The following is an 18,634-nucleotide window of genomic DNA, read 5'->3' on the forward strand; positions in this document are numbered from 1 at the left end:
TGAGGTGCTTGTGGCAGCACAGCTCGGTTGGGTCAGCAGGGACCACTTGAGTTGAAGGCATAGCAGAATGTCCCAGTGGAGTGACCGAGAGGCCGTGGGAGATGTGGGCAGTGACTTAGCAGCAGCACGGTCAGGGCTGGGGAGTCATCTGCCCAGGAGGAGCTGCTGTCGCCAGGGGAGAACGGTGAAGAGCAAGTCAGGGGCGGGGAGGAGCCACAGGACAGAGAATGCCTTGAGGACAGGCCGGCATGCAGAACACAGCACCTGATACACCAGACAGGACCCAGAAGCACCTCCAGAATAAAGGGTGGATGAAAAGAAGCACTGGTGGGTGTCTGCAAAACAGTCGTCAAGGGCTTTTTCTGACTGTGGCTTTCCCTCTAACCCAGTGGAACCCTAGGCCTGTCATACACCTCTGTTTAAGGGCAGGGACACTTTCTCATGGTGGAAAACACACTCTCCTGAATGATTCAGACTCTTCACATGTGATGTCTGATGCTAAACCATTTAATAACGTGTAAACCTTCAGAAGGAGTGATATACCCTGTCCCCTCCTAAAAGACCTTCTAATTATGTAACTAACCTCAAAGTTATTCCTAGCAGCTTTGGAAGACTAGACCCATGTTTTTAAGAAGAAATAGAAGATAACTTGACATAGTAGCCAATGTTTGTGGCAAATGAGGCTTGGGTATTTTCTTCTTACTTCTGCAAGCCCCTGACAGAGTTAAGGGGAGAAAATTGGCTGTGTAGTCACCTCTGTGTCTCCTCCACCACTTACTAATCTTGCCTCCCCACTCCTTTTTATGTTTGTTTTGTTTCAGCTTTCTTTGTTCTGCTAGTATTTCTTTTTTCCTGACTGAGCTAATACTCAGATTTATTTTGTTTTCTAGAGACAGCATCTCACTCTGTCATCCAGGCTGGAGTGCAGTGGTGCAGTCATAGTCCCAAACTCTTGGGCCTAAGTGCTCCCCCCACCTCAGCCTCCCAATATAAGCACACACCACCATGCCCAGCTAATTTTTTTTTAGAGATGTGGTCTTGTTATGTTGCCCAGGCTGGTCTCAAACTCCTGGCTTCAAGCAGTCCTCTCACCTCGGCCTGCCAAAGTGCTGGGATTACAGGTGTGAGCCACTGCACCCAGCTCCAGATTTATTTGCATAAAAATCCCCTTTAGTGCTTTGGGACTGGTTACTAATTTTGATGGTCTTCTAGGTCTTTAAATCTTAAAAAATGTTAAGTCTGCTTTTCTGGGGTTTAATATAGTGTTTTTCAACCTTTTTTAACTCATGGCCTACCAGCCAAGATTTTGTGGCATCAGCCTTTCTGTAGATTCTATTACGAAACAATAGGTGAGTCTGTGTTTGTTTTCCAAGTATGAAATTATAGTATTGACTACCCCTTTTCAGACTTAACACTGTCCCTCCGTGCTATATTCTCCTTTCCCAGTTTTTGATCAGTCACCCTAAGTGAAATATATTATTCTTCTTAAGAATCACTGGCCTTAAAACCAGAAGTAGAGGTGTATTCATCCATTTATTCAATTAATAAGTACTTTACACCAGGCCAGAGAAAAGCCTAGCCTTATTAGAATCTACAGTCTTGTGGGAGAGTCAGGTAAATAAATAAAGACATAAATAACCAGAGAGTGTAATCAGTGATATGAAGGAAGTCAGAAAGAAAAGTATGTAATGGCATGTGAAACACTAATTCCTTTGTTTTTGAGGTGATTCAGGGGCCTGGATTTTGCTTGGTTTGTGGTTACAGGAACTCTTTGGACTGATGCACTGCATCAGAAAGTCCCTAGATGGCGATAAAGATGCAATTGCTAGAGAATCTTACCATTGTCTATTATCTATTATCCATTTATTTCCAAGAGGAAAGTTACACTTCCTGATATTGAGCATTTGTTGTTTTGCTCCAAGAGCAGGAAAGCTGCTCTGGCTTTTGGGAACTAGCAGCATCGTTTGATGGGGTGAGTGTTTCGCTGGCCCTGGACACCTGCATTATTCTAGTTCTGCCCCTGGTGGCTACATGACTTTGATCAGGCCAGGCCCCTGCTTTCTTGACTATAAAATGGGGACAATAATACCCAACCCATGTACCTCACAGGGTTGTTATGAAAATTAAGAGGTACAACTATTAAGTATCCATAAAAATTAAATTTTTTTTAAGAAGGTAAATCTAGAAAAAAAAATCAAGAGGAATAGCACACACAAATGCATTTTGAAAAATACAAAGCATTATACAGAAGCCAAGCCATAACAATCACCTTACTGATACAAAAATAAAATAGTTTCTGAAACTGCAGTGACTGACACACTACAGTTAAGTGTTGATTTGGGGTAAACATAAGGGGTCTATCATGTATAACATCAGTAGGGCAGAGAACAAATTATATATAGGTATGGCCATTTAATCCTAAAGTAGATTATAATTTTACTGAAATTAACAGTGTTTATTTTCAAGACTATGTTTGAGAAATAATTAAGTCAATATTGGTACTGACTAGTAATTGATAATGGGAACTATTGGAGCTTACTTTACCAAGGGAGAAGGCTAGCAGTAATTAAACTTTTCTTTTGATACACAGAATATAAAAAGCTCTTTTGGAGCCTTTCTGGATCATCAGGTATCTACTATCCTGTGTTGAACATTTGGTGTGGCAATGTTCTTAGCTTTTTTGTTTCTTTTTTTTCTTTTTTCCCTTAATGTTTGCAGAAGCTGTTGTCTATGAACATGGTTAAACCATACACCTTAAATAAAGAAGTATTTGCCAAAGTGCCAGCATATAGTGCCTGGCAGATACCAGCCACTTCAGCGTCACTTTAAATAAACAAAACTAAGAACATAAACACTCCTATAACAGCTTTTAAAAACAAACTCTATTTTTTCTCATAAGATATGAGTTCCCAAAAGCAAAATGGAATGGTAGAGTTTTTTTGTGTGTTTGTGAAATATTACAATAATACCATTACTGCTATCCTATATTTACCTCTGGGGAAAGTTGAGTCCTTTTGTTAAATCTATAGAAATCAATGTCTAACTTACATAACTGTTGTTCAGGCCTCCAATATAATGAATGGGTAGTTTGTGATTTCTAGAACAATGCAGAAGTAGAGGAAAAAATAATTCTGGTATTTTCCTTTTTCTAGGGAACACGTTACATTAGGATCTTCATTATTTAGAAAATCTTTTTTATTTTTTGAGAAAAACTTCAGGCAGTTTGCTATGACTGAAAAAAAATTTGTAGAGAGAAAAATTCTATTCTATGAATACTTTCATGTTTCAACCTGTGTCCCATTGAAAGTTTAGCCTACACTCTGCTCTTTTTCTGTTGATTTTGCTGATGGTGCTGTGTTCCTTCTTCCTCAGTAGATTTTGTGACGATTATAGTCAGTTATTGGTTTAAAATGTGTGTATGTGTGTGTGTTTTACCCATTGTATCTAAATGATAATTTAGACCCAGTAGTAGTCTTTGTTGACTGGCCTTTTGTTCCTTAAAAGCACACACTCTTCTTTCCTTTGTTGTAATTTCATTTTTTTAATAACAGTTTTTAAAAGCCCTATTTGTGAGTTATTGGATTGATGGACTTAGCCATATTTAGCGTTTCACTTTTGTCTCTGTGTATCATACCACCTTTTGATGTGTGGAAGTGATTGCATACTGACTGTTTTGTGTCTGTGAGACAGGGATTAATCTTCCTGCCCCCATTCAATTTCCTTTCTAGGTCCAACTGGCCCACCTTCAACACTCCCTCTAAGCACCCAGACCTCTAGTGGCAGCTCCACCCTATCCAAGAAGAGGCCTCCTCCCCCACCACCCGGACACAAGAGAACCCTATCCGACCCTCCCAGCCCACTACCTCATGGGCCCCCAAACAAAGGCGCAGTTCCTTGGGGTAAGTTATTCTAAAGTCAGGGCCATCACTGCCTGGGGCCAGGCAGTATGTGGGGCTCCACTGGGCAGGGGACAGTTAGCACCTTCATGAAGTGTACCAAAATACACACCTCTAGGATGAGGGCTTGGATATGTATGAATATGATTATACCTGCTTCTTAAGGCCAAGGAATATTTTGATAAATATTTAGGGCCATTAAAAACTATTAATAGTAATAAGGTGCCGAGCATTTCCTATATAACATTCAATCATTATAGCAGCTCCGTGAGGTAGGTATTGTGTTCGTCTCATTTATAGATAAGGAAACAAAGGCTCAGGAAAGCAAAGTAATCCACTTTCCTCACAATGTCCAGAATGGTTTTCTTATAAAATATAAATCAGATCATGGTCACTGTTCTCTTTAACACCCTTTAAAGATTTCCTGTTGAGCTTCAGATAAATGCAAATTCCTTTCACCAAGGGAGTACAGGGCCCTGCATGATCGAGCTCGTGTCTCCCAGCCCCTTTCATGCTGCTCTGCTCTGGCCACCCGCCTTCTCTCCCATCTTGGATACGCCGTCCTCTCCCTCCTGAGGGCTCTTCCACTCCTTGGAACTCTGTCATGCTCTGTGAAAGGCTGGCTCCCTTTCATCCTTCAGTTCTTCGCTTTCATGTTTGTCTCCCTGACCTTCTTCTCTAAAAGAGCTTCCTTCCTCCCTGCCCATTTCCTCCCAAGTACCTTATCACAATTGAGAAATATTCGATTTATGTCTCTTTGCCCCACTAGAATGTAAGTTCCATGACAGCAGGACCTTGTCTGTCTAGTTCTCACCTGTGTTTACTGGAATCATGCCTGGCACATGGTGAATATTCAGTCATCACTTAAATGTGAATAAACTTACCCAGAGTCAGCTAGGTTAATCACTTCATTGACGTTGACTGCTAGGGACATGTTTCTGTCTGTAAGGGACATAATTCCCGTCTTTACTATTAGCCTGCTAGCAATTTAGGGGTGCACAGAGACGCTTTGCTGAATGAATGTGTTTGTGTGTCTCACCTCATCCTGCTGTTGTTTCATTGTGACTTTCTTCTTTTTTATTTTTAATTGTGCTATGTATTCAGCATAATGCTTTTAAAGGCCTCCTCAGAAGCCTATATCAAGTGTTGTGAATGTTTGAGTTTTGGGGAAAAGCCGTACTGTCCACTTGTAGATTGGCACACCTGTTCATCCTCTGGTCCAGATGCCCCGCATGTGTGTTTGTGGGCATGTCTCTATGTTAAGCCATAGACTCTGCTTGCTTATTTGAAGCACTTACTATGCCCATTGCTTGGGCCTTCTCAATCCATGTATCCATGGTCTAAGGAAGGACACATGTGGGTAAACAATTACAGTACATGTCTCTGCTGTCAGGATAGACATGTTACCTAAATACTGTAGAAATGCTGGAAAATTGAGTGTCAGACTTTGTGGGAAAGCCAGGGACGATTTACAGAGGAGGAGACATTCAAGATTGCTGTTAACGAACTAGTTCCCGGAATGAAGAAGCCAGGCAAGAACAATCAAGGTGTGCAGGCACGAATCCACACAAACACTAAGGATGTCCTTGGCATTTAAAGAGATCACATTCCATGGCCTTAAAATCTCCCTGTTTTGTCAAAAAGGACTTTCCCCCAAATAACATTCCCTTGAACGTCATAAATTTGGTATGCAGACTTTCATACCACAAATAACAGATTAAACTTCTTTCCAACTTTCCCTCAACTTTAATCCTCTTGTTTAATTAGTTTTATTTTTGTATAAAGTTTACTTTTATATAAAGTACCTGTGTTCATGTTATATAGACTCAAAACATTCTACAAAATAAATTTACCAAGTTCTGTTTTCTAACTTGAAAGTCATCATATTTTTAGATTTCTTTCACTTCACTCAACAGCAGGACTAGCATCTGGTCATTTTTCCTCCCATTGTTGGTGGGCCAGGGAGCATTTTTCACTAATAAACAAGGTTGTTATCAATTTATAAGAGCTAGGAGCTTTAGAGCCTTTCCGGGATGTAGGCACTGAGCCAGCTGCCAGTTTCTCACCAGCTGAGAATCTCTCACCTACAACCAGGCTTGAAGAACAAAAATCAGAATCTATCCTTGACAAACGTAGCAATTCTTCACATGTCATAGACTTTGGTGATCACTCACAAACAACCCCAGTGTTAGTTCTGGAATTACCAAGGTGCACACACAAGCAGCTGGACTTCTCTTTAGGCAGGTTAAAGTAGCTCTGATCCTGGTATTTATACTGTGTGTTGTATGAGCACTGCTTTGTTTTATCCCTCCCTGCCTCCTGCTCACATTGTATCCCAGAAGCCGAAGACGGGCCAGACTGGTTATCCATGAGGCACATGGGGGGATCAGCCTCCTAGGTAACATTCCTTTCTCATGCCTGCAGCTTCACTGGATGCACCCATCTTTCCAGTGCTCTTGTGTTCCCCTAAACCTCCATCTCTCCTCAGCCCTTAAAGATCAGGGCCTTTGCACTGTCTGATCGGGAGGAGGCAGTAAGGAGTAGCCACTTAGCTCTCCCCAGGCCTCATGGCTGCCCCCAAACAGGACGTGTCTGCCATTTTGAGGTTCAGCAAGTTCCCCCAAATTCCATTCTTTCCCCTCAGATCTGAGCCTTTACTTATAGTATGCCCTCAACCTAGAATATTCTTCCCTTTATTCCTTTGTGTTAATGCTTAGTCATCTTTCAAGATCTGCTGTCCTTACTGAAGGTGGCTGTTTTTAAAAAAAAAAAAAAAAAAAAAAAAAGATCTGCTGTCCTGGGACCTGCCTAAAAGGCCTTCCCCAGTCTCACCCCCACCCCCACTCCCCATTCCTCTGGAATAGGGGGTATCACAGTGGTTCTGTTTCCTGACCTGTCTCTACTGGTACAGGAACTCCTTATGAGAAAGGACTATTCTGTTTCTCTCAGCAGAGCAGAGTGCTCTAATGAGGACTCGGTGTCATACTGACTGGTTTCCGATTCTGTCTCTACAACACGGTAGCCCCTTGGCTTCCGGCAAGTACCTTTGGATGGTTCAGCACCTCAGTTTCTCCAACTATGATATGGGGCTAGTATTAGTACCTGCATTATACATAGGGTTATCAGGAAGGTTAAACAAGAAAGACACATAAAGAATAGCCAGAACATAGAAAGCACTCAGTAAATGTTAGCTATTGTTACCATTGTTCTCAGCCTGGCATTTTGCTGGATAGCTAGATGGTAGAAACCTGTATTAGTTTCCTGAGGCTGCTATAACACATACCACAAACTTGGTGTCTTAAAACAATAGACATTTATTCTCTCAATTCTAGAGGCTAGAAATCCAAAATCCAGCAGGGCTTTGCTCCCTCCAGAGGGTCTCTGGAAAGAATCTGCTTCTTGCCTCTCAGCTTCCGGTGGCTCCAGGTGTCCTTGGACTGTGGCTGCACCATTCTAGTCTCAGCCCTCATGGTCATCTTGCCTCTCACTACCTTCTCTCTGTGAGCTCAAAACTCCATTTGCCTCATTCTTACAAAGATACATGTGATTGCATTTAGAGCACACCTGAATTTCCTGTGTTAATCTTCTTGTCTCAAGATCCTTAATTACATTTGCAAAGACCTTTTCCTAATAAGGTCAGATTTACAAGTTCCAGAAATTAGGACTTGATATCTTTGGCCATTTTTCAGTCTACCACAGCTTGCCCTCTGTCTCTCAAAGATTCACATCTAACTCACATGCAGTATATATGTACCCCACCCCAATATCCCCAAAAGTCTCAACCCCCTGTCCCGGCCCTTGTTGTTTCTAGTCTTCAGAGAAGATACCAGCTGTCATGTAACTGGCAGACATACTCCTCCTTTCCCTGCTGTGCCTAGGATTTCCTCTTTCACATTCATGAGGGAGATTTAGGGATTGTGGTTCTTATCAGCAGCTCTCTAATCTTTATTTAATGTAAGGAAAGCAATTGGGGTCAACCCCTTGATCTGAAGAACTGAGCTTGTGAAGTAGGCAAGATGAGAGGCCTGCTGCCAGTGTGTGTGTGTCCCCTCCACCCCAGTCTGTTTATAAGCCACCTGTTCAACACCACTCCTCTGGTACACCAGACAGTCTCACCAGCCAGCCATGGAGCAGCACTGTCGTCACTCCCATGACCTGCCTGCAGCACAGCAGCCTCTTTCCTTAGCTGGAGGAAGTTTCCACCTGTCGAGTTTGGAAGCTTCTCCCACCACATTCCTGTTTCTGGTCTAAGGGGCACCTCTGGCGTTCAGCTTGTTTGCAGAGTATCTGTGACTGACAGGTCCTGGCTCCACTGGCGATCACAATTTTTTCTCTGCCAGTTATTAGCCCTGCCCGATCCTCCATGCTGGCCTTTCAGAAGATGAGTGGACTAGGCAGGGGAAATAAGCAAGGCAGTTGATGTTGAGACATTGGCGAGAAGGAGGGCCAGAAATTGCAACCTTCGATGCATCTACTTCACAGAAGGCCACACTTCCTTCATTACAAAGGCTCTGTCTTTCCCCCTCTCAAATTCCATTTGATGCACTTATGGATTCTCAGTACAGGTTTATGGCTCATAATAAAGAAAATGATAATTCTTCATTATTTAGAATCTTCAGATAAAAATCTGCTTGTATAATATTTTACAAGGTTAACATATGTAAGGGCCCTCACATGGTGCTGGGCACTGTGTTAATAAGCACTTTGCATTTATTATCTAATTCTTAACCACGGTTGCAGAGAAGAAAATGCTATTACCTTGACTTTAAGGTCACAGATGCAGAAAGGTTAAGTAACTTGCCCCATTTCTAACAGTACGTGGGGGTCCAGGACTTGTCTCTAGCTTGTGTGGCCAAGAGCCAGCACTCCTCACACTCTCTACGCACTGCTTCGTGCTCGTGAAAGGCAGGCGAGTAAGCCGATAGCCATTCCTCCTCGTAGCAGTGGTTTCTGTGCCCGTGGTGCTGGCATGGGGAGAAGACGATCCATTTAGCACAGGTAGCGGTAGCCCAGCGAGCCCCACATGCTCCACTGGCTACTACCTCATCCACCTGCAGCATGGCAGCCCGCTGTGTGGTTCCGGCTCTGCCCAGGCAGGGAGGGCCACTCCACTTTTTCTCTGCCAGAACCACAGTGTCCACAGTGCCCAAAATAGTGCCAGCATCATATTACCGAAGTCCCGCTTCTGTGACGAATTCAGCCATCTGTCTCAGGAGACTTCTGAGGCAGGCTGTTGCTAACAAACAGATAGCCCTGTGGGTAGATTCAAATTTTGTGAGGACTTTATGATTTTTGAGGTGGCATTTCATTAAACCTTCTCCTTTTTTAATAACCTACTTTATAAAAGATCAACTCATATTTTAAGACAATTTAAATAAGGAAGTGAGAACAAAGGAAGATAAAATGAGTAGCAAAGTAAGATGGAGTCCAGGAGTGTGATTCCCTTCACAAAATGCATAACATAAGGTCACATACAGTGGCTGGAAGTGGACCACAGATTTGACCCAAGGGTCTTACACGCAAGAGCAAAAAAATATGTAATCACTAATCATCTAGTTTATGGTGGCCATAAGATTAATCCTGTTCTCACGCTTGAGAGTCTTGTAATTACTACCTGAGAGCAATTTCCCTTAGGGTCTCCATCCTTTGGCATTTAAAGAAGTGTCTGCAGTGCACATGTTGGGAAGCCGTAATGTGCACAGAATGAACGTTCCAGAAGCCTAAGTTCTGATCCAAGTTCAGCCAGTCCCTGGCTAAGTAACCTCTGGGAATCAACATTCATCTTTGACCACTGGGACTTAAAATTGTGTAGGCTTTTTTTATATACAGAGCAGATAATGGATGAAAAACTATACCACAAGTTCATTCACTTCTCATATTTCAAGGCCAGAACTTCCAGGTAAAAAGGCTCAACGTTTGGAATGTCTGACCTGAGGCATGCACATTTGCTTATTTGAAGTAGCATTGGCTTATGAAAGAGCTTGTGTATAGAAATTTCTTTATTTTTTCTTTTTCTGGGATTCTCCAATAATTTTTCATGTCTGCTTCTCCCCTTGCCCCCAACTGCATTTTGCACACAGTACTGGACATCATAGTGGCTACTACCATTTGTAGATTGCTTGCATGTACCAGGTGCCATGCACTTGTTCATACATTATTGTATTTAGCTATCACTGTCATCCTGTAAGACACTGGCACTGTCCCCAGTTTACTGATGACTGAATTGAAGGACAGAGAAGTCAAAAGACTTGCAAAAGGTCACAAACCCAGGAACTTCAGAACTGGGATTTAAACTCATTTCTGACACCAAAGGTCATGTACTAGTTCACTATTCCAGAAGACTCCTGGAGCCTCCAAGCCATTCACTGAGCCAATGTCCTCCTCCTTCCAAAGACTCTTTGGCTGCAGCTTCTAAGCTATAATAAGTGACCAAGAGTCTTGACCACAGTTTCTTTCATTGCTTGCCCAAGATGTATCTCCAGCTCTCTCTTACACACATCTGTACAATATACCAAGGTCCTTTTTCTTTCTTTTTTTTTTTTTGGACAGAGTCTCGCTTTGTTGTCCAGGCTAGAGTGAGTGCCGTGGCGTCAGCCTAGCTCACAGCAACCTCAAACTCCTGGGCTTGAGCGATCCTTCTGCCTCAGCCTCCCGAGTAGCTGGGACTACAGGCATGAGCCACCATGCCTGGCTAATTTTTTATATATATATCAGTTGGCCAATTAATTTCTTTCTATTTATAGTAGAGACGGGGTCTTGCTCTTGCTCAGGCTGGTTTTGAACTCCTGACCTTGAGCAATCCGCCCGCCTCGGCCTCCCAAGAGCTAGGATTACAGGCGTGAGCCACCGCGCCCGGCCTCTTTTTTCTTTTTTTAGAGATGGGGTCTCACTATGTTGGCCAGCCTGTCCTCAAGCAGGACTCCTGCCTCAGCCTCCCAAGTAGCTGGGATTATAGTCTTGAGCCACTGTGCCTGACATCAGGGTCATTTTTCTAAATTGCATGGAGAAAGAAAAAAGGATTGAGCTGCTTCCATACTTTTGCTCCTCTTTACAGTACTATCTTATTTTCAGAAATTTTTCTAAACCACATTTTTCTTCTCAGGCACAGCAGGTAGCCTTTTCCTAGCTATGAGAGTGACAGGATTCTTGTCAGCTGAACGCCTACCTACCCAGGTGTGTGTGCAGCAAAGTTGATGAGTCAGTACTCTTGGTCCTTTCTTTTTTTTAGCAGAGACTCACTGACTGCTTTGTGCCAGACATTGTGCTAGAAAGTGGGGTTACCAAGATGTAGACGACAGAGCCCCTATCTTTGAGGTGCCACTCATAAATCAGCATCATTTCTGTTACATCCCATCAAAGAGCTGTGAATAATAAAAATACCATTTATATTATGCTTCCTGTGAATGGCACTGTGCCCCACACGCCATAGCTTATTTCTTTTAATGCTCATACCCATCTAGTGTAGTAGGTGCTATGGTTATTCTCATTTTATAGATGAGGGAATTGAGGCTTAGCAGAATAAGCAGTGTCATCCAAACTCATATCCACTGTCAGTGAAACAGCTGAAATTCAAAACCAGGCTTGTCTGGCTCCACAGTCTGTACCCTTAAGCATCCCTCACAAGAAGTTGGTCACAAGGCAGTGAGTGGTCAGGTCAGCTAGGGGAAAAATTCTCACAAAGTGAGTTTGGAAATGTCCTTTAATGGTTGTATAGGAATTCAAAGAGTGAAGGGGTCGGGCATTGCAGGGGAAATTAACAGAAGGGGCAAAGTTACAAACACATGAAAACACACAGTGTCTTTGGAGAATGGAGACTCACTTTGAGTGGCCAGAGAGGAAGGTTAAATAAGGACTCTGGACACCCAGGCCTGTGGGCATGGGGCAGCAGCCCCTAACACGATGACTCATCTGTGAATGAACACAGCAGAGCGAGGGGGCTTTTGCAGCCCTCTTCGTCTCAAGTTCGCTCATGCAAACTGGGTTCTTGATCCCTTGTGCAGAATGTTTTCTACCTGGAAAGGGAATTAGTAGATGCAACAGTTTATTCCCCAAACACAGAACTTTCTTTGGCATTTTTGTTGTTATGGATCATTTAATTCTGTAAGTGTTAAGATTTGATATCCAGCCCTGAATACTCAGCATTGAGCACAGGGCTAGAAAGAAATGCTTACCTTGGGACCACAGCTCAGAGGGTTTACCAAAGAAGGCCTTAAATACTAAGTTATGGGCTCATGGAAATACACTGATGGTTAGAAGGAGTATCTTATTAAAATTAAACAGAACTAAATTTGAAAGTCTGGTTCTGGTAATGCCAGTTTAGCTTGTTTCTTCTTGTGTCAGTGTTACAGAACATTCTGTCCAAGAGGTCCAGTCTTAGCACTCTGCTAGCCTCAACCTCCAGGAGGTGCAGTAGGACTGGGTGGGGTTAGAGTGTGGGAGTTCAGAGGACAGACCCTGGAGGAGGGCTGCCAGCACTGCTGCCTAGCTCTGACCCTTACCCAGCTACTTGACCTTGGACAACTGACTTGCCTTCTCTCTTTGTTTCTTAGTATATAAAGTGATGATTATATTATCTCATATTCACAATTGCTGTGAGTACTTAGCACAATACCTTGCTCATAATAAGTGCTTAATAAATGGTTGTTGCTGTTATTAATGTCGCTATTGGGGCATCATAATAGGAAATGAAGAGCACATAGATTTGTCGTCAGAACTCCTAGATACACCATTTACTCGTGGGGCCTGCAGCTAGCTACACCTGCATTTAGCCTCACTTCATTTTCTTTAAAAAGGTGGTAGCGATGCCAGTCTCATGTTGTGAGGAAGGGTGGCTGGGTGCATATAAAAGCATGTGGGCAACTGTTGGTGCTGTTGGGCAGATATTATTAATATGTAGTGAGGATTGGTTCAGTTCTTTTCCCACTCCTGTCCTCTTCGTCTACCCTCATGTTTCTGAGCCACCTGGGCAGTATTACAGATGTCTCGGCAGGGGAGGAAGGGAATCAACTGAAGGGAGAGAGCGCTTGGCGTTTCCAGAGCGGTCACTGGAAGAGAGAGCAAGTGGGCCCCAGAGACGGTGCATCCCTGCAGGTCTCAAGGATTCCTCCCGTGTGCCAGGCTGCCTTGGCGCCCCAGGACTGCCCTGCGCTCCTCCCACCATAGACTGGGTCACAGAAGAGCCCACTTTTATTCTTACCAGTTTTTGGACCGTCTCCTGGACAAAGCGCACTTACCTCCACCTGTGTGCCTCTGGTTTTGCTACTCCCCAACTAGCAGTTCTTTGCCTGTAAGATGCCGTGATCGCCTCAGAAGGCATTCCCTGCCCCTCTTACCAGTTAGACCTCAGACACTGTTTCCCCTTCATTTCATAGCAACCAATGTTCATTTCATTCCTCACTATTATCATAGTTACCATATGTAAGTCTCACATTGCTCTCAACTCTGAGAGCAGTGACAGTTTGCTTTTGTGCCTTCTGCTCTGCATTTATGCCTTGCACTTAGTAGATGCCTAATAAATGTTAATGTTTGAATGAATGATGAATCAAGTGACTGAGGGCCTTGCCCAGCAGGTGACCAGTTATCACCACATACTCACAACTTGTGTCTTCTGAGTCTAGATACTAAGGGGAGAGTCTCCTAGCATGGGAACCTCCAGGTGAACTTGAAATTTTATGCCTTTCTCTACCATTAAACTAAGGACAAGATCCTGAGCCACCGGGAACATCCTGTGATCTTTGAGGCCTTTCCAGGGAGAATGCTGCTCACCTCTCTGACATCCTCCTTTACTAGCAATTAAATATCATGAGAGCCCAAATTAGTGCTTAATTTAATTTTATGAAGAGCACATAGATTTGTCGTCAGAACTCCTAGATACACCATTTACTCGTGGGGCCTGCAGCTAGCTACACCTGCATTTAGCCTCACTTCATTTTCTTTTGTTTTAATGCCAGAAGTGCATACTGTTCTGGCTTGGGTCTTTTCAATGCCTTTCTGGAACCTGGGCAAAGCCTGTCTGTATGTCAAACTCGTATATCCCATATTGCATTTCCTTGTCTGAGGATGCAGTATGCATCTTTTCACATTCAGTTTTCCTTTGTAGGTAACGATGTGGGTCCATCATCTTCAAGTAAGACCGCAAACAAGTTTGAGGGACTGTCACAGCAGTCAAGGTAAGCCATCGTAGCACTTCCTCTCTCCTGTTGGGCTCATAGATGCGATGGACAGAACTATAGAAATGGGTTTTCCCAGCTTTCCCAGGGCCACTCAAGAGTGTAGCCAGCCACCTGGGGCTGCTCGTGATGAGAAACTGAATGTCCACTCTCAGTGTCACGTGCATCTCGTTGCTGAGCCGTCACAAACAGTTCTCCGCCTGTCCTAGGTCTGCAGACCGTGTTTTCAAACAGCACAGCTCTCTGTCGAGTTCACAGTAGGGAGCTAACCCCATTTCCCTGATGGTCACAGGGCCATGCAGTGGTCTTTCATAGAATTCCTGTCAGAGTAAGTTTTTATTTTTGATGTTTTAATTAAGTAATTTTTTCGTAAAGTAAATTTTTTTAAATCCTTTTTCAGACTTGAGAATGAAAACATATTCTTCAGGGAAATCTGATTGCCCAGAGATTTTGCAAACTTAAAAATGTGACTCTCTTCAAGCTCCCTTGTATGTAAGATTGTTTTTAGGCTGAAATGAAAGTGGTGTTCCTTTCTTCCCTCCTTTCGCCAAAGTGGGATACTTTGAGAGAGCTTCTACGGGCAGTATTTATCCAGCCCTACCCCAAAAGGTTTTCTCTAGAGGTGCCATCCGAGAAAAGGACACAGAGAGCCACTTCCAGACCCAAACCTCAGGGAGAAAGAGTCAGCTGCTGTGTGAGAGTTGCTTTCCAGAGTTTCTCAGAGATGAAAGAACAAAACCTCATTTATCTTAATACCGCTGTCTTATTTGATCTTTTAACCCTATGAGATAGGCCCCATTACTGTTATCCTCAGTTTACAGATGGGGAAACCAAGGCAAGGTTCAGTGGTGGGCGCAGATGTCCGAGCTGGCTCCCCAGACCCCATGCTCTGCGCCCCTTCCTGACCCCGTGCCCTGCCTTCTATTGCTCACTCCATCCAAAGTTCTGGTGGTCATCTTCCCAAGTGGGCAGAGTGTCAGGCACTCGGAAAGCACTCATAAAACGTTTTTAAACCCAATCAAGCTGATCATAAACTAGAGCCATTTGGTGACTCATTGAGTCTTCAGTCCCCTCCCCCACGCCCATGCACACGCGTGCTCACGACCACCAGCAGGAGCAGCCATATTCGTCTCCAGTAGGAAGAGCCCCAGGTCCAAGCACAAGCAGTGTTGATACGGGGGATTCTGCGTAAGCAACATTTGAACCTAGACCTTGGCCGCAGTGACGTGGCCAGGAATGGCCATCGAGCTCACACCAGTCGTGGGCGGCTGTGCTTCCCTGAGAAGATGCTGAGAAAGGACGCACCAAAAAACACTCCAAACATGTTAGAAGCAAAGCCGTCTGATGTTTACTGTTTCTCGTTTAGTAGAAGCTTTATCTCAACAATATTATTCTCTAGTTGCCCAAAGGTAGAAGAATTTCAAGTGAGCTGAAGAAAGAGCAGTTAAGATCAAGGGTGTTTGAGGGCCAGGACCGAGAAGGAAACACATACATTTTATCGTCTGTCTTTGACTCTTTTTTGTTTGTTTTGGTTGTTTGGTTGGTTTCCCTTTTCCTTTTATTTTAAATGCAGTTAGGATAGAAATACGAAAAAGAAGCCAACTCTTAGGACATCAGAGGACAGGAGGGAAGAAATTAGATAGTAAAAGGGGTTTGTGGAGGATGCAGCCCAGGCTCTTGGCTGCTACTGCCTTTCAGGCATGCAGTCCTCGTGGTGTCCTCTGAGAATCACTAAAGCCTCTTGGTAAAGGAAAACAGTGGCTTCTGTCTGGTAGGCTCCACCTGTAGCACTGGCATTTCACAGGAGGGTTAACATTTGATGATTCAGATGACATGGTACGGACTTGTACTCCAGGAAGTTGGGCATTTTTCCCACACCTACGTGTCCTCTAAAAGGAAGAAAAAGCCAGGGAAAGCCTGGAGGCCTGAGATCCGAGCTATTTGCTTTGCTGGAGTGGGGGAAATGAGGGCTCTGCTGGTGAGCAGGGCTAGGGCTGAACTTCCTCTCCCACTGACCAGCGCGGACCTTCTGGCAGCCGCTGACCCTCACTCACTTCAGTTTCCCCACCTGGAAGTGGGGGTGATGAGAGCTGCTTTGTGGGATCTGGTGCCATGAGTCGCTTCTGTGTGCTGCGCTGGTGTTGCTACTTAAGTGCTCCAAGTGCCTGCGTAAACATTTACCGCCTCCAGAAAAAAGCTTTGAATTGGAGGAGTTTGGCTTTATCATTAAGAGGGCTTTTTTTTCCCTTCACCCTTTCACTATGTCTCCGCAGCCCAGCAAATTGAAATATGTCAAATAAACTATAATGTTTTGTTAAAGAAATTTTGAATGGATGTTTTAGATAATTCTGTGTGTGCCTTTTATTTCCTTGAATAATACATCACTACTGATACTCTAGCACTTCTAGATCCTAAATGATTCTTGTTTATTAATTAGCACCAGTTCTGCAAAGACTGCCCTTGGCCCGAGAGTTCTTCCTAAACTACCTCAGAAAGGTAAGATTTCTCTTTTTCACATTCACATGTAATTACAGTATCACTGCACCCTCCAAGGGGACAGGGGTCTTTGTCCCCCACTGATCTATCCCAAATACCTGGAGCAGCACACCTGGTGTGTAGTACATGCCCAATAAGTATTTGTTAAATGAAGAAAAGTATTTATAAACTCAAATTTGATGATTAGCAAAATACCATACTTTTCTCCCAAAAATAATACTTTTGTAGAAGACACATAATTGTAATCCCCAGGTACTATTCTTTCTCCTTTTATAAACATAATCAGAGAGACCTGGGAAACCGTTCCGGCTCTACCACTTACTAGCTGTGTGGCCTTGGGCAAATGACTTAGTAGCTTCACTAACCCTCAGATTCCTCATCTATAAAATGGAGGAAATAATACCTACTTTGTAAGGTTTTGTAAGGACAAAATGAAGTCATGCTTCAGAAAGTCCCTCGCAAGTGGGTGGCAAAGGAATCCTTCGCTGGGATGGCATCTGTCGTGTAGAGCAGAGATACCCATGCTCTGCGAGGCACAAGAAAGCAGTGTCTATAAATGCTGCTGCTTTGCCAAAGCAAAGACACTCAGCTCTTTGACCAAGTGTTTTTTAATCCTGACCAGGCTTTTTATTTGTAAAACCAAAATTTCAGTTTTCTTATTGCAACACAAATGACAGTGTTGCCTTTCTGTTGTTACGGTGCCTTTCCTTTAGAGTTGCACAACACCTTTAGAAGTGCAGGTTCATTCCATCCCCACATGTGCCTTCAGGGCCCGCCTCAGATATAGACAGAGGTTCAGAGGAGCTCCGGGCTGCTCTGTGGCTTTTTGGTGTCAGCAGCAAGACTTGTGACCCCAGTCCTGGCTCTGGTGCCTAGTTCAAGGAGAAGTCAAGCTAGGGGTTAGTATTGGGAAGTTGAAATTCATCACTCTCCACGGCTCTTCAGTGAAGTGACACATTGGGAAGAGCACTGCCTGGTCGTCCAGGCTCCTGTGTAGTAAGATGAGGGGAGTCCCAGATGGCTGCCGATTCATTCTCCATAGAACAGAAAGGAAGGCTTGCCCTGGGTTCACTGAGTCTTTATCCCGGGTTGGTTTTTGCTGTGTGTTTTATTTTTAAACACTGCCCAAGGGCTGTCCTGATCTCACAGGAGTTTGAGACAAGTTTCCCAGGCAGTCTGCCCAGATTCCACTCGTGTCGCTCACATTGTCCCCGCCTTTCCAGCCCACTTCCTCTAGCACCCAAAACCCAGCTGCTGCCACCTCTTCCCTGTGTTCATTCCGTTGGTGCCCTCCCTTCCCTGCCAGCCCGGCATCAGTCCATTCCTGAAAGCACCTGCACCCTGCTGTGCTGGATTCTGCCAGTCCACTGGCTCCTGTACCTGGACCTGGTGGCCAGAGGTGGCTGGGAGAGAGAGGCACAGTCAGGATAGGATGGTGGCTCTACTCATGACCACTGGCCTCGCAGTCGTCTGGCAGTGACCCTAGTGCAGGTGCCCAGCGCCTGCCCCCCACTCCTCCACACGGGCTGTCTTCTCTTCAGGAGGACTTGGCTTTTCTTTGCCCAGCGAGCCAGCACATAAGTCCTACCTGCCTGCATGTGGCAGGTGGTCCTAATGTAGACCCTTTCCCCTCCTACCCGCCTAGGGACAGCATGCCAGCAAGCGTCCATGGCCTGCTGTGTCACTGTTCTCCCTGAACCGTCCTGTCACAGTGCAGGTGTGCTGTCAGAGTACCCGTCTGGACCTGCGTCCTTGCCACACCACCCCGTTGCTGTACTCCCATTCTTTCTCTTTGTGTGTGTATGTTTTTTTACTGTTTGAAATTTCTCATAATAAACATGTACAGAAATACCGAAAAGACTCAGAACAGTATAGTGCAGCCGCCTCCTCCACAACCAGATACTCATCGTCCATCTCCACAATTACCAGTTTGTGCCTCATCTCGTTCCATCTCGTTCCCGACCCACCCCCGTAATTCTGTAGCACATCCCAGGTATCGTGTCATTTCGTACACATGCAGTCCCATAGCACATCTAAAATATTTAACACATCTGAAAAATCCGAAATTGCTTA

At 44.3% G+C, this 18,634-nt stretch overlaps 1 protein-coding gene across 2 annotated transcripts in view; it reads left to right on the forward strand.

The window, feature by feature from the left end:
- Positions 1-18,634, forward strand: part of ASAP1 (ArfGAP with SH3 domain, ankyrin repeat and PH domain 1) — a 342,366-nt gene that overhangs the window by 310,272 nt on the left and 13,460 nt on the right. The window contains exons 25-27 of one of the 2 annotated variants that reach the window (XM_012785407.3): positions 3,729-3,899; positions 13,996-14,065; positions 16,503-16,561. In XM_012785407.3, coding sequence (XP_012640861.1) covers positions 3,729-3,899; positions 13,996-14,065; positions 16,503-16,561 — 300 coding nt within the window. The remainder of the gene's footprint in view (positions 1-3,728; positions 3,900-13,995; positions 14,066-16,502; positions 16,562-18,634) is intronic. The other variant, XM_076005020.1, reaches the window with a different exon arrangement.

This window comes from Microcebus murinus, chromosome 7 (assembly GCF_040939455.1).
Source record: "Microcebus murinus isolate Inina chromosome 7, M.murinus_Inina_mat1.0, whole genome shotgun sequence".
In the NCBI taxonomy this organism is placed as follows: Eukaryota; Metazoa; Chordata; class Mammalia; order Primates; family Cheirogaleidae; genus Microcebus; species Microcebus murinus.